The following is a 21,864-nucleotide window of genomic DNA, read 5'->3' on the forward strand; positions in this document are numbered from 1 at the left end:
TTCAAGACCAACCTGAATGAAACAGCAAGACATTGTCTGTAAAAAGAGGGTGGGGTGGGCAACTCAGTGGTGGTGTGCTCACAGAGCATGTGCCAGTCCTAGATCAATCCCCAGTATTGAGGAAAAAGCAGCCAGCATGGTGTGCAGCCCAGGACAGATAGTAAAAGCTGAACACAGCTGGGGTTATGGCTGTCATTATCTGTGGATTCTACAGGCATAATGTGCACACCTACTGTGTGTCAGGCTTTATATCAGGACACATGGGGGTAATTAGAGATGAGTAGCTACTGGGAATGCATATCTTAGCCTGTCCCTGCCTTCAGCTCTGACTTTCAAAGATTCTCAAACCTGGGAAGAGCCTGGGGGAGATGAATGAAGAGAAGAGGGTTTTCTCAGATACAGGGTCAGGCACAGGGGGATGAGGCTAGTGTTCTGCAGAGGGCAAGTGATTGACAGCAAACAACTGTATGTGTTTACACATGTGTATTAATCTCCCTCTCTCTAATATACATATATATATATATATATATATAGTCTCTTTCTGTCTCTCTGTCTCTCTCTGTGAGTGTATGTGTGTGTATATGTGTGTGTGTGTGCATGCACAAACACCCATGTGGCAACAGAGAACAATCTTAGGTCTCTTTGTTGTTTTTCTCTTTGTTGGTTTTTGCTGTGGATGCCAGGCTACCTGACCTGAGAATTTCTGGGCATTCTTGTGTCCTCACCTGTCATCCCCCAGTGGGAGTGTTGAGATTATAGATCCTGTGTTATGCATCCAGCTTTTACATGGGTTCAGGGATTCAAACTCAGGTTGCAAGCTTGGTGGCAAGAGCTTTTCCCCACTGAACCATCTCCCCAGCTCTTATTTGCTTGTTTTAGCACAGTCAAACAGGCAAGACTTAAATGTCCCCAACACAAATATGCCAGCAATGTCAACAGTCTCGAGTTTGTGGTCACTCTGTTCTGGCCTATGCGTGTGTGCTGTGAGTGTATATTGACAGGCTACACTCTTCCCCACCAACTGGAATGATCGATCTAGGACTGGCACGTGGGTGCAGCCATGATAACCACATGAGAGGTTAGCCCCCATCCTATAGGGAAGAACAGAATAAATTTATGGCCTCAAGTTGGGTGAAGTGTTGCTTCCTCTCTGGCAAAGGTTGGGTGGAGCCTTCTCCCTGAATGTCAGTCACCTCCATATGTCCTGCTCTTTGGACCCTACTCCATGTTTAGCCATGAATTAGATCCTAGAAAAACCTCAGAACTTTAGGAAGAAAATTTCCCTCCCGTGATGTATCTCCAGGATCTCCTGATCCTCACAACAATGTCCCATTAGATGAAAGGAGCTGTGTCCCTGTGAACACAAGAGCCCCTCTCATGGGGCAGCCTCTCCCTGGCTTCCATGTCCTCCGCTTCACTGCAGACAGACAGTTGGATCACTCTGCAGTAACTATCTAAAAGTCAGGTCACGATTCAAGCTGCTGCCTCCCCCACTGAGACAAACGGGTGGGATGCAGAGGCAAGGGCAGCAGAACAGGTGTGTTGGTGATGCATGCTCACAATCAGGGTCATCTGGTCCCCAAATGTTAGGACAACAGATCCACACAGAAAGCTGAGCACACACTCCGATACATGGCCTTGTGACCCTTTGTGTGTGTCCTAAGGAGAAGCAACCCTTGCAATGTCTGAGAACTTGCTTTAAATAAAAAAGGAGTTCTGGGGCCACCCTAAGCCTGGATTTAACATTGCTAAGCTTGGGGTCTGCGCAGGTGTTTCAGGGTCTCCCAGAGCCTGGGCTTGGCATCACTAAGTCAGGGGTCTGGTTGTGTCCGATCTATTAGGCTCTATAGGGTCCTACCCAGATTCCACAGTAAGACCCACTAGTCTGAAATAGGGTCATCTCAGAGCTAGTCAAAGAAGCAGTGATGGTGGGGATGACTCCTAGGTCAAACCTTCCACAGATGGGGCTGGGACTGCTGCAGCCTGGCGCCTTGCTGGCTCCTCAGGCAGGATGCCCATGCAAACCAGTAATAGTTATTTTCCAGCAGGAAGATTAGCACCTTTCTTCAAATAAAGTGTTATGTGGCATCGGATGCTGCCGTCTCCAAACCTCACTGACAAGATGCACTTCTCTGGGATGGGAGATGAGAGAGTGGCACAGGCAGTGGGCATGAGATGTTGTTGATTAAAAACATAATCCCCACTGGCTGTCACAGTGCCAGAAGGTGCTACACAGGGCACTGGAATTGAGGGGGGAGTTGCCAACCAGTGTTGAAATCTGCAAGTTATAATATTGACCAGCCAGGCAAGATGTACCCACAGGAACCATAGTGGCAGGAAAGTCATGGAGTGACCAATGGCTTTCTGATTAGATCTGAGGTCTGCTCCCAGGAAATATGCCTGATACTGTAAATCTTGGTGGAAACCCATGCCTGGGGAGGACCAGAGTGTTGCTGGCAGTTTCTTGTCCCACCAGGTCCCACCACCCTTCAGCCCCCAATTAAACACACAGATGCTATATTAATTATTAAACTGTTGGCTGATGGCTAGGGCTTTTTATTGGCTAGCTCTTTCTTAATTATTAACCTGTTTAATTAACCTGTTTCTATAAATCTATGTATTTCCACATGGTCTTGGCTTACTGGAGAATGCCCGGACCTGTTACTCTTATCATGGCTGCATGTCATCTCCTCAAGGTCTCTCACTATCTTTCCCAAAATTCTCCTCATCTCTTAGTCCTGCCTATCTTCCTGCCTCTACTGGCTATAGGCCAAACTGTTTTATTCATCAACCAATAAGAGAAACATATATACAGAAGTACATCCCCCATCACCAGAGAGAAGGGACAGGAGAGGAAGGAACAATGTCCTTCATCCTGCAAGGCTTCCTGGATCATGTACTACTATGACTTCTTGGTTGACTACAATACGGAATTGAGAGCCTCCTCTGGTTTTCAGCCCAGCATGGTACTACAGAAATGCTTCCACAGGGCCAGCAAGATGGCTCAGCAAGTAAGGATTCTTGCTGCCAAGACTAATGGTCTGAGTTCAAACCCCAGAACCCACATGAGGGAAGAAGGGAGGCACCTCTCCTTGTCTTGTGGTGGGGGGGGTAGCATCTAACACAGAAGCATCCCAGTATTTTGGGATGCAGGGCTCTGGCCACTTATCTATGTGACACCAGCTTGTTCGCCCACAGTAACATCAATTTGCATGCCAGAGATGTGGAGGCAGTCACACATGTCCTTACCAAACCTCCCCTGCTGCCCTCTCCATTCTGCCTGTCTGAACCCTGAAGTGGCTCTTAGCAAGGCATTGATTTGCATTTCCTGATTGCTACTTAGATTGGGCCTCTTCTCATGAGTCTATTTGAACTCTTGAGCATGAAGATCTTTGAAATAAGACTCCCCCTGATGCCAGAACATCATGGAAGACAGGGGAGAGAAAGAATGGAGAAAGAATGTAAGAGCCAGGTGTGTGTGTGTGTGTGTGTGTGTGTGTGTGTGTGTGTGTGTGTGTGTGTGTGAGCACGATTCATATGTACTTGTATGCCTGTGTGCACACACATTGTATGTGTGTTTGTGTGCGTGCGTGCGCGTGCATGTGTGTGTGAGCACACAGGAATGTGTATGCATACGTATATGCCTCTGTGTGTGTGTGTGTGTGTGTGTGTGTGTGTGTGTGTGTGTATGCTGTGAAATGCCATCTTCTGGTTGCACTCGTGAGCTCACAGCATCTATGTAACCTTCACAAGATCAATCCAGTCAGTGTTCCAGAAGGGAGGGGTAGGGACTCATGGACACTCCAGCTGAGACACTATTGCTGGGAGGAAGAGTAATTTTCCTTAGTGGCATAGTTGCTGGTATGCTACCTGTGTTCCTGTAAGTGCCCTCACCACACACACAGAGAGGCACATATATACACATGCATGTACAGGCACACAAACACATACACACCTACAGGCACATACAAACACATACATACACACACACACACACACACACACACACACACACACACACACACAGGCACACACACAAATGATGCTAATTAAATTTGATAGACCACAAAGAAAGAACAAGGAAGTAGGAGAGGACTTGATGGGAAGGAGTTCAGAGGAGTGGGAGAGGGTGTGAGGGGAGTATAATCAAAATAGATCATGCACATGTGTGGGATTGTGAAAGATTACATTTTCAGAATATATGTGTTTAGGGGCTGGAGAGACAGCTCAGTGATTAAAGGGCTTGCTGCTCTCCCAGAGGATCTGAGTTTGGTTTCCCAGCATCCATATCTGAAGACTCACAACTGCCTATAACTCCCTCTCCAGGGAATCCAGCGCCCTCTTCTGGCCTCCTTGGGCCCTGCACTCACATGCACAAACCCACCCAGAGATAATTTAAAAATAAAAGTACATTTTAAATAAAAAGTTTATCATCAACCTTAGCTACACCATCCAAGGCTGTATAAGACGCTTCCTCAGAAAAGAAAAATTCAACAGAGAAAATATCTGGGCAGTAGAAATGTTAATAGTGGGAAGCAGGTCTCATCTCCCAGGAAAGGTGACCTCACAGTGGGCTGGGTTTCTCATTCATGTGTATTGTTTGCTTCCTGTAACAGCTTTTAAATAAATTATCAATAATTTGAGGAAAGGCAAAAAGGAAGCAGCTGGCCCACCCCGGGAACCATCTGTCCATATTTTGGTCAGTGTTTAATTTTCCCCAATGGATGGTTTGTCTTCTGGCAGACTGGAACAAGTTCTCTGAATGTTCTGGACTCTACCCATAACATGTGATAACATGTGTGATGACTTTGACTCCATGTATTTATCAGTGTTTTTTGTGTCTTCACTTCACACTCTAATCAACAGCCTCCCCTTTATTTTGGTGTGGTAAGTCATCCTTCTCCCCAACACTGCTTTCTCATTTCATGGTTTATGTAGGGAGCTTTTCTCTTTGGGACAAAATAGCATTGGCTGGTTGTGTGGGGTCAGGAAGATGCTGGTGTTCCAGAGCCTCACTTCCCTCCCCCATAACTGTAAAATGGGTACCATAGCTGCCGGAGGATCATGGTCTGTGGCATAAGGCCCCTCTCCCCTCAGCAGATGCTCAGGGAGTCTGGGTGGGTGGTCGATGGTCTACCTTGCTCTCCAGCAGGTCTGTGCTCTGTCTGAGCTCACTTCTCGACTTCTCTGACTTCTGCAGCTTTTCCCTCAGCAGTGTTAGCTCCTCCTGCAAGACAAACACCCATATGGAAACTGCCTGGGATGGGCCTTACTCTTGTTAAGAGAAGTGTCAGGGAGTAAAGGCTTCAGGGACAGGCAGCAACTTAGAGAGCTCTTCAAGGGCTACAAGGATGCCCTGCAGTCTGCATTTGGTGGAACTATTTGAAGTCATCATGTCATGTTAGTCGGGTTCATCATTCCACACACACATCATGGCGTCAAGACTCTATATCCCACCCCATAAATTATTTTTCAGTCAAAAACTTTAAAAAACAGTTTGGCTGTCACCCAAACGCTATCACGTCTCCTTCACTGTTTCCAAATATCAACATCTCTGCTCTTACGAATCCTGGTCTTCATAGCCTAGCCTCTAGGGGCTGAGTGCACAACTCCAGATGACGACAATGCTCAACCTTAGACTGTGTGTGTGTGTGTGTGTGTGTGTGTGTGTGTGTGTGTGTGTGTGTATGTATGTATGTATGCATGTGCAGAGGGCATTCAGTACTTCATCTTCACAAGGGTCACCCTTCCCCCAGGGGCAGCTCTCCAAGCCTATGATGCCATTGTTGGAAGGAGTAGCAGGTGGCAGAATGATGTCCAGGCTGTGAGCATTGAAGAATACTATACTTCACTGAAGAAGGATGAGGGCAGCTCCCTGAAATGCCCCTGGGGATATTCAGGATAGATTGGCAAGAGCACAGCACATGCTTCATGGAGTATGTCTCATCCAAAGTGCCTGGGATCAAAGTGCCTGATTTCAGGCTCTTTCCAACTTGGGGACATTGGCATGGACTTCGCTAATGGCTATTTTTAGATGAAGGATGCGTGGCCTACCTCATGTTTACTGTTTGTGCAAGAAATAAAAGAGCCTTGTGCATAACTTGGTCATTTTTGTAACAAAATAAACATAAAAAAGCACATGCTGGAAGCTTTCCAAAACAGCTGTCCACATGAGGGGTGTGTGTATGAGTGTGCATGTGTGTATATGTGTGTGTGTGTGTGTGTATGTGTGAGAGTGTGTGTGTATGTATGTGTGTGAGAGAGTGTGTGTGTGTGTGTGTGTGTGTGAGAGAGAGAGAGAGAGAGAGAGAGAGAGAGTGTGTGTGTGTGTGAGAGAGAGAGAGAGAGAGAGAGAGAGAGAGTGTGTGTGCATGTGCATGTGTGCATGCCCGTGTGGGTGTGTGAGTATGCACGTGCACATGTGTATATGGTATGTGTACATGAATGTGCATGTGTGTGTAGTGTATGTATGTGTGGTGTGTGTGTGCATGTATGTATGTATGAGTGTGCATGTGTGTATGTATGTGTGTGAGTGTGTGGTGTGTGCATATGCATGTGTGTGCATGTGCGGTATGTGTGTGAGTGTGTGGTGTGTGCATGTGTATGTTTATGTATGTGTGTGTTTATATGTGTATGTGAATATGTATGTGTGAGTGTGTATGTTTATATCTATGTGTGTGTATTGTATGTGTATGTGTGAGTGTGTATGTTTGTATGTGGGTCTTTGTATACATGTGTGTGTATGTGTGTGTGTTTATATGTGTGTATGGGTGTGTGTGTGTGTGTGTGTGTGTGTGTTGGGGATGGAGGGATGACAAGGGTTTCTCTGAGAGATGCAAAGGCCCCATGACTGAGGTTGGAATGATCCATGTGACCCAAGGGTGATTGGTACATTTGACCAGCATCACAGAGAACAGCTGTGTTTGGAGAACACAGCCACTGTTGATGGAAGCCTCCAACCAAAGGCATGGAGGACTGCTGAGTTGCCAGTTGCTGCCCACAATGGCCCTGGGTGCTGCATACAAGCATGAAGGTGAGTGAGTGTCACCACCCCGAGGCATGAACCCACCTCCTTGGCTTGAAGTTGCTCCAGGCTAAGGGTGGGACTCAGTAGGGGCCGGAGAGAAGCCAGAAGCCTCCACCATGGCCAGTCCTTGACCTCCAGGAATACAGTCAGGTTCTTCTGGATGCACTGTGTGGCCAGCCTCCGGATCTGCAGAAGGAGAATGTGGGTGCATGGGGGTCCTCCCGCCTGGGAAAGAGGACAGGAGGACAGGCAGACGGGAGGACAAAGCAATGGAGGAAACAGGGCCACAGTCTCTTGTCTATTTCAGGTCATCTACAGCACAGGCCAGCAGGGTGGTGGCCCACAACATGGTGAACTCTTCCACAGGCACTTCCTCTGGGGCATCCCTCAGATGGGGTGTCATGGGGGATGCACAGTCATGCTTGTTCACCCCAGATCCACAAGATCAAAATCTGCTGGTCGAGACAGCACGGTACCTTCAGCTTCTTACATTCCTGGCGAGACAGAAAGCCCCTGCAAGCCGCTTGGAAGAGGACGATGTTCTGGGACACCAGCTTCTCTCGTTGCCTCTCCAGCCTGGAAACCACACCGGCCTTGAGGAAAACCTGGGGGTGGGGAGGGAAGGCACAGGTGAGGCCTCTGCCTAGCCAGGGTGTCAGGATGTGCCACTCCGAACCCATCTCTCTTCTCATGATGCAGCTGTGGCTTAATAAAATCTCAAGGATGGAAGTGGTCTGTCTTCCTGTGGCTCCTCCTGCCTCTAGCCCCTGGCTACCCAGCATTCTCTAGACATTGGTAGCAGGATGGATGCCACCCTAGGGCTTTTCCAAAGGCAGAATCTGGGACTGGAGATGTGACTCTGTTGGCAGAGAGCTTGCCTAGCAAGCATAAAGTCCTGGAATCCATCCATATGGCATGGGATTATATGTGGGAATTCCAGCACTTCTTGGAAACAAGAAGACCAGAAGTTCAAAGCCATCCTGGGCTACATGAGACACTGTCTCAAAACAAAAACAAACAAGCAATGCTAAGAATACAAAGACAAAGAAAAAGGGAAGAAAAGGCCCTGCTGGACCACTGCCTGAATTCTACCCTGCTTCTGACGGAAAGTCATCTGACAGTCACCACCAGCACAGGTTCACCCCTAGATGGTAGTAAGCTCAGGTTCTGAGGCCTGGTTGTAGGCTCTCCTGAGTCCATGCACTTGGGCTAGAACCAAAACATTCATTTTTTTGATCATTGACATAGCTACCTATGGTAGCTGATGGTGCTTAGAAACACCAAATTTAGCATGGAAAGAGGGGCAGAGGCTGTGAGAAGGGGCATCACCTTCCTGGCTCGTGAACCCTTTGCCTGAGCTTCTAGGTTCCTGCCAGAGGCCACACTTGCCAGGCTGCAGAGCATCAATAATGGATGAAGATGTTGGTGGTGCTGGAATCAACACCACAGCACACCATGCAGGGGGTGGGGGTGGAGGTGGGGGTCCTTGAACAGACTGAAGTGAACAGGATGCAATGACTCAGAAGCCCAGGGATGCCTATCAGTAGAAGTCAAGAGGCAGCAGGTTCTGAGTTGAGTTCAAGAGATTTATGAGGTCTGAGGCTCTTTAGTCAGAGTGTGTCCTTGACTACACACCCTACAGTTCAGTATATCCCTGGTCCACCTCCCTGCTTGCCAAGGAAAGATGTCTTAGTGATGGACTTGACCCAGCCCTATGCATTTGCCAGAAGGACCCAAAGGTGTCATCTTCTCTTATGTCACTGCATAGCCCTGAGTTGGTGACATTGTCAACTAATAGATAATGTTTATTGAGTGCTTAGAACAGACTAGAAATTGGCAGGCAGGATCATAGAGGCTTGCTATATTGATTTTCCTTTCTGTTTTGTTTTGTTTTTTGTTCTTCCAGACAGGGTTTCTCTGTGTAGTCCTGGCTGTCCTGAAACTCAATTTGTAGAACAGGCTGGCCTGGAGTTTACAGAGATCCATCTGCCTCAGCCTCCCAAGTGCTGGGATTAAAGGTGTACGCCACCCCTGCCTGGGGATTTTCCCATTTTATGGAGGGAGAAACAAAGGCCTCCTCCATGCTAGCCTTTACCAATGTGCACCGCTACACCCAGCTTTTTAATACAGGTTCTAGGATGGAACTTGGGTGTAAACATTTTAGTAGCCAAGCTATCTCTCCAGGCCCCCGGCACCTACATTTTTCAAAGCCCTTTGCTCTGTGTCCCGTGTTTAAGCTCCAAATTACTCCACCATAGAAATCAGTCACCCAATTAATTCAACAGCTGATGGCCCAGAAAGCTGAGACTCGAACCCAGGACCTGGGTTCACACATTAGAAGTTTGAATTCCAAAGGGAATTTTAATCTAACTGGAACAAAGGTCCAGGTGAGCACTCTACCCATTCTCAGTAAGGGGCCCCTGGACCCATGGATGGGATCCTAAGCTCACAGGAAGGTGAGAATGAGCTCCTCTGAGGGGCAACTGTTTCATAGATCAGAGAGTGCTTGCCGTGACCCAGGGCCACTAGGAGGATCATCCTCACAGACATAGACACCAGCCATTCCTGGCCCTCAGATTACTCAATAATGACTGTATTAATTTCACAAGCTGGTGAGTCCCAAAAGATACCATTTAAAAAAAAATCAATGATCAAAACGATGGCAGCATATTTCATATATTAAAGTCAATGGCGGGCGCTGCCCAATCCAATATTGATTAAGTATGAGGCTTTCATTGGAAAGATAATTGGAAAGGACTGTGCACAGGGTGGGAACAAGTCCACAAGTCCTTGCTCTGTGGAGGCGAGAGTCTTGATCTGTGTCTTCCTTTTGTCCCTTCCCTTTTTGAGGACATATTACCGAGCAGTCCGACTACATGTGGAATAACATTTGGTCAAAACTGTCAGGGCTGGCAGCATGCACCTTGATAAGAGGCCAGGGACTGGGAAAATCACAAGGAAAAACCTAAATTATTCCCTTCTCATGGGTTCAGCTGCTTGTGGGAACTGAGCAGAGAGGATCATCCTGCATCCCACCTCTAAGGAACGCACCACACTAGAGCTCCCTGCTCTTCTTGACTTAAAAATCACAAAAGCTAGGCTTCTCTCAATAGGTCTTGTTGGAGACAGTTCCTGTGTATGTGCTAGTTCCTCTCCTCAGGGTCATTTAACAGATTAGAGGAGTCTAAGTTCTTTAAAACAAACAAACAAACAAACAAACAAACAAACCGGATCTTTTGGTGTCCTAAAGATTCATTGTTTTTTAATATGTATTTGTGTTCACCTTCATAAGTATATGTACACCACACACACACAGGTCCCCAGGGAGGCCAGAACAGGGCATTGGATCCCCTGGAACCGGAGTTGCAGGCAGCTGGTGAACCACCATGTGGGTTCTAAGAACCGAGCTCAGGTTCTCTGTAAGAGCAACTCTTAACCAGTAAGCTATCTCTCCAGCTCTGAGGGGTTTAGCTCTTTGAGTATTAAAATGTGACTTTCTCTGATAAATAGCTTTACCCCACTGATAGATGAACTGTGTAAGGGTCAGCAGCTTGGCCCTGCTAAATGACCTGGGCAGGAGGCAGAGAGCAGGCTCCATGCTACAGATGTGGTAACCAAGACAATCTTTGAGCCCGGGCAGGTACAGGGCAGTTGCTTCTCTCTCTCCAACTGGGTTGTTCTGTGGCTTCCCCTCTGTCAGTACCAGGTTCTACAATGGAAAAATTCTGTACCTGTTCTAAGAAACCCAGACTGGTGCTGAGCCTGGCTTCTCAGAGGTCACCTTGCCTCCATCACTCCTGGCAAATAACAAGTGTTATGAGATGACAATTACGTATTGTTAGAGGAGGTTTAGGCTTCTCTGCTGCTAGTCCCTGCTGCTGTAAAACCACACACAGTATCTTCTGTTCTCTCCCTTACTCTGCAGTGGCTGCTGGGGCTGTGGGGACCAATTTCTGTATTCATGAAATAACTGGGTAATTATCTAGCCCAGTGGCTCTCAGACTCCAGCATGCATCAAAGTCGCCCAGAGAGCCCGTGACGACAGCCGCTAGGCTCTACCCTGCAGTTTCTGCTCCAGTAGGTCCTGGTGGAGTCTGAGGATTTGGGGTTTGTGCAAGCTCTTGGGCAATGCTCCTGTGGGTGGACTAGAGGGATGAAGCAGGTGGAGCTGAGGAACAATCCTTACCGCCGCCCTGAGTCAAGGCTCTGGTAGCTATGTGTGAATGAACACACTGTCCACTAGCACCTATGAGCAGTGGGACCTGAGCCTGTGGGGAGGACCTTGCAACTGGACAGCCTTCACTCCCTGTGGGTCTCTACAAATAAGTGAGTTTCCCAGAGCACAGTCTGCTCATCTGGGGGGAAAAGACAAAGCATGGAGCCATCTGGAAGTCTGTGGCTTGTGGTGAGAGCCCAGCTACCGGCTGGTAAGTGCTGGGATTAAAGGTGTACGCCACCCCTGCCTGGGGATTTTCCCATTTTATGGAGGGAGAAACAAAGGCCTCCTCCATGCTAGCCTTTACCAATGTGCACCGCTACACCCGTGGGGGAAGGGGCGGGGGGGGGGGGGCAATCCGGGCAAGACCACAGTGAACTCCAGTTTGGAAAAGAGGCCAGAGTGAGATGCTAGTGTCTTTAGAACAGGTTGCTAAGCAGTGGGCAGTGGGATGGCTGAGAGCTCACCAAGGAGAAAACATCTGTAAGAAGGTTCCATGACCATGGTGTCTACATGGAGAGCAGAGTCCTTCCCCAGGGCCTCATACACACCTGCAGTTGAGGGTCTGACCACTCAGGTTAGCCAGCTATGCTGAACAATCTGTGAGGAACCACACCTTTCCAGTCTGGGTTCTGTGTTTGTCTCTGGTGTCCTGCCCACCACTGACATGGCTCTTGGGTTTGAAAAACTGTGCTCACATTCCCAGGCAGCTTCCAGAACTGGTGATGAGTATGTCACAAAAACAAAAGAAGGCTCTGGGGTCAAAGAATTTGGGAACCCTAAAACACCATGCTTCCTTTATTGAAAAATCAATGGCACACGGGCATTCTGGGGAAGCACAGAGGTTTCTATAACATCTCAGCAGACAGGGAAGAGCTTTGAGCTCCAACCCCCTTTGCTGTCTCCCCTCAGATCATTCCATACCCTTCTGAGGCTCTTTCCTCCATCCACTGACTGCAGTGGACTGCCAAGGACTAGGGCTGTGTGACAGCCCCTTGCAAAGGAGACTGTAGGAGGCCACATATGTAGAAGCATGTTTCCTTCTGATACAGGGTAGACATGCAGTTAGACCATGAGGAAAACCAGATGCAACTTGGCAGCCATCTCCTGATGGTCTGAGCACCTTTGTTGCTAAATGTCATTGATATTTATCTGCCAGGTATCAGTCCATACCGTGTCATTCCACACATGTACAAAAGGGTCTGTGTTGCAGTTTGAATGTGAAACATCCCTTACCGGCTCATGTGTTCCAACATCTGGTCCCCACCAGCTGGTGGTGCTATTTTGGAGAGCTGTAGAACCTTTAGGGGGTGGAGCCTTGATGAAGGAAATACATTCCTGGGATTTTATAAGCAGGCTGCCCTTCCTGTCCTCTCTCAGCTGCCCATGAAATGTGACCATCCAGCCACCTGCTCCGGCCACCACCCCTTCCCTGTCACGGTGGACTATATGCCTTGGAACTATAAATCAGAAGAAACCCCTTTCCCATTAAATTGCTTCAGCCGGGTATTATGTCGAAGCCTGACATCATTAGAACACAGCTTGCACAACAATGTTGACACCCTTCCCACTTGTAGTTTGTAGGGATTGTGAAAAGAAATACCCATAAAGGAATATTTGGGAACCAAAGGGTCCTTCTCCTCCATGAATATGCCACCTGCTTCATAAATATTTATAAGTACTACTTTAAAATCCAAAACCCACTGGGGCGGGGTAGGGGGTAGTTTCCCCACCGTAGGACAGGGGCAGAATTCATTTGCCCCCTGTAGTCTAGAAAAGAGAGACCCAGAGTGATAACAGGCTGGGCCGTTGGGTGAGACAAGAATCGGGGGCTGAGCTCCTATAAGGAGGAGGGAAAGATGTTCCCAGCAAGGTGTTTACTCACTTGGCTGTGCCCCACGGCCACTGCTTTCTTCTCCAGATCCAGCGTCTGCAAGAGTTCTTCTACCACCTGTGGGGGTGGGGGTTGAGAAGAGAGAAGTTCAAAGAGAGCATGGAGTAAAAAGACCCAAACTGAAGGTCAGGCTCACTGCTTGGCTGGATGCAAGAAGGAGGAGCAAGCTGAGCCCCAACTCAGAGAGACCAGTGCAGGAGAGAAGCATGCCCTGGGCGCCTGCCACACACTGCACACTCCACTGGAACCTCCAGGAGGCTACAGCGTTTCATCCCCACACCACACCCATTCCACGGAAGACATCAGTGACTCAAGGTGAAATGGGGGCAGCTGCTGCCAAGAATAGCATTTTTGTATCTGCAACAAGGTGGCCATTAACTGTGCCCATCTGACCTGACCTCAGTCACACAGGGGAGCCTGTGTTTGTCATCTCTTCGTCCCTCCATGGCACTAAGATACTTCTCCATGAATACAGCAAGGACTCCTTGAATATGGAGAAGGGATGATAGAAGGGGGAAGGGAGGGATGGAAACCCAAATCACAGAGATCCAGACAGAGGTCAAATGACATGGTTCCCTGCAAGAGAAGTTAACTTCCTTGGAGATTTTGGAGAAGGTAGAGACAAATTCCTGTGGAATCTTCCTTTTGTCAAATAGTCACAGAAACCTCAGAATACCCGGCTAACCTCTGGCCCCTCAGACTGTCCCCTCCAAATATGACCACTGTTGCCCTCCCACTCCACCACCCCTATGTGTGTTCCCACCATAGTCTGAAAGTGAACTACCCTGAGCAACTGCAACACTCAGAAAGAACTGGGGGAGGAGGCACAGCAACTGAGCAAAATAGATGCCAGCCTGCAGGCCAAGGGCATCATGGGATACTTCCTGAGACACCCCCTAAAACTGCTTGTTGAAAAATCTAGTCCCAAATGGTAATCGGTCTCCTCTCCTGACAACCTGGAAAAGCCTCCTATCACAACCCGCTCTAAGTTTGAGTGGTTTCATTTGCTACATTTTAGCCAAAAAAAAAAAAAAAAAAAAAAAAATGCTCCAAGGGAGTTATAGGCAGCCAAGACACATAAAGCCAATATACCCAAATATAACATCTCTTCTCTCTGCACAAGAAGAAAAGCATGGTAAAAATTGGCTGAAAGTAAGACAGATGGGGAAAGTGGAATCCCAGCTAGAGACATTTTTCTATGTCTCTTTTAGAGGCAACGGCTAGAGCCTGTGCTTGGAGAAAGGGTGTGCAGATCTGGGGCTAACACCAGTACTTTGAGAGGCTGAGGCAGGAGGATTGTGAGCTTAAGACCGGTCTGGGCTACCTAGAAATGCCCCAACTCAAACAACAAGGCCTGGAGCTGCAGCCACCTCGGACCAGGTCTGGCTTTGAGCCTCCATGAAAAGATCTCAGGCCAGTACTTTCAGACTCCCCTTGAAAAGATGGAGGAGTGAATCTCAGCTGTTTGAGTGACCTCAAATACCACATGATCCACAGATATCACACCAGGGAAGTTGGGCACCAAACCACAGCCGAAGCTTCCTATTTGTGCACAACCCTAACAAGTGGTAACCCTCCTGTTCTCAGATGCAGTATAGACACCGTCTAACCGTGCGCTCAGACACTGTAGGAACAGAGGGATCTTCTCTAGCTCCTGATTTTCCTAAAATCCTTCAGATGTGGACAAGAATGCCAGCCCTGGGGAAAAATAAAACCCTCTGCTTTGGAGAGAGACCTGTGAGAGTGCTCTGGTCCAGCTGATGGAGAGCAAGTGAGTGGTGTGTCTCTTATCCCTTTCTGGCCTGTGAAATGATGATAATAACCCTGTCTAGACCTTAAAGCCCCCGGGGAGACTTCATTGAGTGAATAGGAAAAGGAATTTGTAAATGACTTTGCATTTAATTATTTAATTGCTGTTTGTGTTGTCTTCATTAATATTAATATGTGATTGAACCATATGGAAATGCTCTTTGTTTAGGGCAGATATCAATTATTTAATTTAGTTCAACACAATGCAATCGTTGTCCAACAGCCTGAAAAAAAAATGTGGCAGGGATCCAGGTTGCTGTGTGGAATGGCTTCCTTGTCTCATCAGCTCTTCCACAGACACCCAAGGCTCAAAACTCAGTGTGGAATGCTGATCTGTGAGTAAAATATTGGCTACTTTACTCTGAAGAGACACAATTTGGTCAGGTGTAGTAGCACACGCCTTTAATCCCAGCACCTGGGAGGCAGAGGAAGGTGGATCTCTGTGCATTCCAGGCCAGCTTGATCTACGTAGTGAGTTCTAGACAGCCAGGACTACATAGAGAGACCCTGCCTCAAAAGGAAGAAATTGTATTCAGACTGCCTTTTGATCCCAACTACTATTCAAATGGCCTGCACACAATTTGTACCCAAGCCTTTGCAATAAATAATATAATTTTTCTCCTTTGCCCAGGAAACAACTGAGACATGGTGCAATGGGAAGAGTCATGGTCCAGGAAAGGATGCTGCAGGATCCAGAAACCTGACTTATGAATCTCCCTCTGGTGCTGGCACCTAGCCCAGATCTTCCATTCACTGGCTGTGTGAATGGGGTCATAACCTGGCTTAAGGAAAGGGACTTACAGAGGTTTTAGGAATGGTGTGCAAGAGACAGGTTCCCAAAATGGTGGGTCAAGGAGCTTTCTCTGCATAACCATCATGACAACAGCATAAAGGAACAAACTCAGCACTCAGCAGACTGAACAAAAAGATTCAACAAAACAAATCAGTGGTTCCAGGAAGCCTGCTGAAGGCTAGGTCCAAGCAGTGGGAGCTGGCAGCCCTCTTGACTGGGGCTCTTTCATCCCAGCTCCTTGGACCCCAAACATCTCTAACTGTGCAGTGGGGCCACCAGGTGAGTCACACCAAGAAAGCAGCAGATTTTCAGCCAGAAAGGGCTCGTGTATACAGTGCAAGAAATAGCTAATCTAGGCCAGGTCGGAAGCTGCTGGGAGCAGGACAGCAGCAGCAGTTAGGGCCAGTCATGGCTGAGACTGCTGCTCTGATGAAGCAAACAGTACAACCAGGAACCTCACAACTTGTAGGCAACGAAACAGCCAGTGGGATTAAGAAGTACCTCTATAGTTCTGATTTGATGCTACAGACAATAACAAGAGCCATGGGCATGGATAGAGAAAGACAAAGGACAGACAGAGCTACAGACCTGGAGCACAGTGCCAACCCACCAGATGCAGTCAGCTCTCCCAATTGCACCCAGACTCGTCAGTAAGATAGAAACATGCAGGCAACAGCCTCTGCAGACCCCAAAGATGGACACAGATGTGGCTCTCACAGGGGAGGATCCAGGACTTACAATAAAACCATGGGCTTTAAAAAACAGATAGAGACATCAGGGGTTCACACTAGTCAAGGCAAGTCACCATGTGGTTAAGAAAAGACCTGTGTCTAAAGTCATTATCTAAGACCCACAGTTTTCAATAGAAATACACACACACACACACACACACACACACACACACACACACACACACACACACACACAATCCCAGAAATTATATCTTCTATTGGAGAAAGGAGGGTGTGGCCAATAGAATAAACCTCCTAGGCTCAGAATGTGGACTTAGTGTTAAGATTTCCAAGTATTCACAGTAGATTTGTTCAAAGAACTGAAGAAAGTTCCACTTAATGAGTTGAAAAGACAGAACAGGCTGTAGGTGTCTGTGTGGCAGACTCCCTGCTGAGCATGTTCAGGGTCCTGGATTTGATCCCCAACATCAAGAAAAAGAAAATTTCACAATGATCATTAAATGTAAAGAGTCATTAAAGAGATGTACAGATATAAAGGACTAAAAACTGCATATGAAAATTCTTCATTAAAAAAAAAATCAAACAGCTAAAATGACAACTTCACCGTGGGGCTCAACAGCAGACCCAGGCTGGCAGATGAGCTTGTGAGTTGGGAGTGACACCAAAGGGAATTACTCAATTTGAAGAACAGAGAAAGGTGGGAATAAAGAAAAATAAGTCACACCTGGTGACAGAACCAAGACCTGATGGGGGATGTCCTGTATGCTGTGAATATATGTTTCTTTTATTGGTTGATGAATAAATGCTGATTGGCCAGTAGCCAGGCAGGAAGTATAGGCAAGGCTGCAGACTAGGAGAATGCTGGGAAGAGCAAGAGACAGACAGATGGGGGAGGGGAGTGTGTTACAAGGGAGACACAATGTAGCTACTGGGAATAGGATGATGGGCATTCTCCAGTAAGCCAAGACCATGTGGAAATACTTAGATTAATAGAAATGGGTTAATAATTAAGAGAGAGCTAGCCAATAAGAAGCGTGAGCCATCAGCCAGGCAGTTTATAATTAATATGTCTCTGTGTGTTTACATGGGACTAAACGACTTTGGGACCAGGCAGAACACAAACTTCCATCTTCAAAGTCCTATATCTGCATGATGGAGCCTCAGAAGGAGAGGAGAGAAGCAGAGAAAATGGGACACAGAGCCACAGCTTCAAACTTCCCCAAATTTTACTCCTTCCAAAAAATAAAAGCCACCTAGAGGTCAGTGAGTTACAAATAAGATGATGAATAAAGAAGGGCAGAGAACATGGCTGCGTGGTAAACAAGCTAAACTATCATGGAGTCTTGAAAATGCAAGAGGGAAGGGATCAGTCAAACAGTGACTGACAGGTATGACACAACCAGAGTCACTTGGGAAGGAGGAACCTCAGTGAAGGGATCCCCTAGGTCACATGTGAGATACACACTCACAAAGACCAAGAGACAGAGACATAGAGACAGAAATAAAGAGAGAAACACAGAGACCAAGAGACAGAGAGAGACACAGAGACAGAGAGAGACACAGACACTGAGACAGAGACAGACACAGAGACCAAGAGACAGAGAGACACAGAGACAGAGACAGACACAGAGACTGAGACAGAGAGACAGAGACAGACACAGAGACCAAGAGACAGAGAGAGAGAGATAACATGAGCACTGGCAAGCAGCATTCCTCAATGATTTCTGCTTTTAGTTCCTGCTTCAGTTCTCACTCCCATCTGCCTTGTGATGGACAATGATCCATAAACAGAAATAAACCCTTTGCTTCTCTAAGTAGCTTTTGTTCACCGTGTTTGTCACAGCCATGGAAAGCAAACTAGACCTGTACTGTCCACAAGGCCGTGGGATTACATAGTAAACATGCCAGGAGGGAAACAGCCCTGTCAATCAAGGCCTCTACACCTTATAGAGCTGTGCTCCCTGTCCTCCCAAAACAAAGATGACTATGGCACACATAGGCTAGGAAGTCACCACTACCAGGTCTTGTATCTGTATTACAGGCTGAAAGAAATATTGACTCAAGCCTTTAAACACTCAAGAACAGCAGAAAGCATAAACATGAAAGAACGAGGAAATAGTATAAAGCATTGTGTGGAGGTGCGCAGCTCTAATCCCAGCACTCAGGAGAAAGAGACAGGAGGATCTCTGTGATCTGAGGCCAGCCTGGTCTATAGAGCGAGTTCTAGGACAGTTGGGGCTACATGGTGGGACCCTGTCTCACAAAAGAGAAAATATTATAAAAATCATTTTAATGAATTTAAAAGATATAATATTAAGTGAAAGAAAATATAAAGTTGTATTAATGGGTTTATAATTTGTACATGTAACAATGGCACAGAGGCATCAGGGGAGGCAGATCTGTGGAACAAATGCTCTTTTTTCCCACCAGAACTAGGTTAATATTAATCTGAAGGAAGTCTGATGAAGGAAGATACACTCTATGGTCTCTGGAGCATTGCCAGGTTCCTCAGATGGTCCACAAGAAGAGCAACTGAGCCAATACATAGTAAATCAGATGGCTGCTTGCAAGGGAGTCAGACCAAAGCCCCACGGAAAAGGAAAAAAATGAGACAAAGCAGCAGCCTTCAAATGGCAAACATAGGGGAGATGCAACCAAACTGAATTTAAGCCGAAGTCATTGCCACAAACAGCTAGGGACATGTCCAGTGATGGAAGGGTTAACCCTCCAGCCAGACAGGCAAATTATCTCAGCAGCTAGCCAGAAAGCCCCAAGACATGAGAAGCAGAAAATGGACAGAATTAAAGAAAAGCTAGATAGCTCAACACTAGTGGCCAGGGGCATTAACACCTGTCTCTTAATAATTGATAGATCAATTAGATATAAAAATTCTGCCCCAGAGTTTTTATCAAGAGCTTCCTGTGTCCAGGATGTCGAGGAACAGTGTAGCCAGGAAGACTATGGAATGGAGTCTCATCTGGGAGAATAACTCAGGATTGTGCTGGATGCTGCTCTGAGCTCGTCCTAGTTCAGACAGCTACCAGGTGATAGGCTTCAATCCTCAGACAGTCATGGGAGAAGGAGCAGTTTGAAGCCAAAGCCACCAACTCTAATGCTCACCCATCTTGAACTCAGGAGTCCCTCCCTCGCTAATTAACCACATCGTGGTTTGAAGGCGGACTGCTTCATTTAACCCACAGGGTGCCAACTAAACAGCATGAGTGCCAAGAGACACACCAATGAACATCCCACACGAGTGACGGAGTTAGATCATGTGTTGGAGAAAAAGAGTGACTAGAAGAGCTACCCAAAGGCCAGAGAACCCAGCAAACAACAGAGAACGCTGGTGAAATTGATCTCTAGAGACCTGAGCTCGGCAGGATAAAGGCAACAAGTTCAGCACACTGAGTGTGGACAGCTCCCTCTGGGGGTAGGGATGGGACAAAAGAACAGAATTCAGGTGGATTTTGAGCAAACAGCCTCAAGCCCCTGCTGCCAGGCACATGAAACCACTTTCACCACCACCTCTCCCTGGTCTATACCCAGAGTCTCCTCCCTTTGATTGCTTCTCTTCGGGTCCTCACAGTAAGAAAAGTGGTACAACTATAGTCACTTTCGTATGTTTTTAATTAATGAAATTTAGATGTATGTGTCTGTGTGTCCCAGTAAGTGTATGTACACCAGGTACAGACAGGTGCTGTGGAAGCCAAAAGAAGGCATTGAATCCACCAGAGCTGGAGTTCCAGGGGGTGGTGGGCTGCCCAATGTGGGTGCTGGGAACTGAACCTGGGTCCTCTGCAATTGTGATGAGGGCTCTTAATGAGTGAACAATCTCTCTACCCATAATAATTATTATTTTTAATGCTCCACATAACAACCCAGAGTGAGCTGAGCGGTGGTGGCGCACACCTTTAATCCCAGCACTTGGGAGGCAGAGGCAGGCGGATCTCTGTGAGTTCAAGACCAGCCTGGTCTACAAGAGCTAGTTCCAGGACAGCCTCCAAAGCCACAGAGAAACCCTGTCTCAAAACAAAAACAAAAACAAAAACAAAGAACCCAGAGTCTGCATTTGAGTCCCAGCTTTACTCCTGCCTGGCTCTGCAGTCCTGCTTCAGTCACTTCTGCTGAAAAACTAATTCCCTGGGCAGAAGGCTTTGTCTTAGAACACTGTCTCGGGCTGTAACTCTACTACCTTGTGCCTTGGGGATGAGTGTGTACTCTTGATCCTTCTGCCTCTACCTCCTTGGTGTTAGGATCACAGATGTGCACCCCAACACCAGGAAACTATTTTGTGATGCAGGTGTGCATGTACCCAGAAAGAGAGCACTTCTCCCAGGAGTTTGCATAGCTTGCAAAGACACCACCAATCAGGAGCAAGGGGAACTAGCTAGGGCCCTTTTTCCACTGGACAAGAATCCCCTCTGCTGCCGTCTAGCGTCTAATGACCACATTGACCTTTCTTCACTGTCGGGCCTGTCTCACTAAATCCTGAGGTCTTAACCATTCTGCACGCAGAGCCTGCTGGCTTGCCCACCAGAGCACATTGCTCATGTTTAATTCATAGCCCATCACGTTGCCTGACAAATGAATATTTATCAGCTTTTTCATAAGAGGCAGGATGGTGTTTTCTTTCTTTGCTACCAAAATTCTATGCCCCAGCAAATGAAATTTGTGAACAAATATATATATAAAAAATGAGAAGCAAAAAAATACTCTCAGCCAAGTCCATTGCACTGGTAATTTTCCATTCTCTGGCGCCTGGAGTGTGTACGGAGGTGGATTCGGCTTAGTGGCAACAGAATCCTGCTGACTTGTTTAGAGTCCAAATGCTGCCATGAGCAGTACTGTCATTCCCACAGGAAGCTCTCTCATGCCCCCAGCCTGCCTCATTTCCAACTGCTCAGGAGCCCCAGAGTCTCCAGCACTGTAGACCCTCTGTGTGGTGATCAAGCATGTGTGGACCAAGGAGAAAAAGCCTCACATGCTGATTGGTTTGGACCCAAACCAAACTGTGGAGCTTCCAAAATGTGCTGCCAAACAGAGAAGGGACAGCTTACTCTCAGAGAAAGGGGAGAATCACACAGAAGGATCTGTGTCTGCTGCTAGAGGTGTCCCGTGAACTGATACAGAGAACAGAATCCAAGGGGCCTGAAGACTGTGGTTCTGTTTACCTCTCCAGCCTCTTGGTTCACTGAGGATGGCAGTGTGGAGGATTCCAAGTACAGCTGGGCACACACACACACACACACACACACACACGATGGTTCAGTGTGGCTGTGGACAAAGTCTGTGAATCAACCACCCTTTAGCCTGACCCTGAAAGATGCTGCAGCTGCTATGACTGCTGCTGCTATTGATAGAAACAATTAACATACGTGAAGCCCTGCCTGTGTGCCGGGACCTGAGTCTGCACATCGGTTACTCTACAGCATT

At 47.3% G+C, this 21,864-nt stretch overlaps 1 protein-coding gene across 1 annotated transcript in view; it reads right to left on the reverse strand.

Moving 5' to 3' along the window:
* Positions 1-21,864, reverse strand: part of Myo18b (myosin XVIIIB) — a 180,529-nt gene that overhangs the window by 112,824 nt on the left and 45,841 nt on the right. The window contains exons 21-24 of the mRNA XM_035444166.1: positions 13,129-13,194; positions 7,504-7,632; positions 7,070-7,213; positions 5,138-5,227 (exon numbers count right to left, since the gene is read on the reverse strand). Coding sequence (XP_035300057.1) covers positions 5,138-5,227; positions 7,070-7,213; positions 7,504-7,632; positions 13,129-13,194 — 429 coding nt within the window. The remainder of the gene's footprint in view (positions 1-5,137; positions 5,228-7,069; positions 7,214-7,503; positions 7,633-13,128; positions 13,195-21,864) is intronic.

This window comes from Cricetulus griseus, chromosome 4 (genome assembly GCF_003668045.3).
Source record: "Cricetulus griseus strain 17A/GY chromosome 4, alternate assembly CriGri-PICRH-1.0, whole genome shotgun sequence".
NCBI lineage: Eukaryota > Metazoa > Chordata > Mammalia > Rodentia > Cricetidae > Cricetulus > Cricetulus griseus.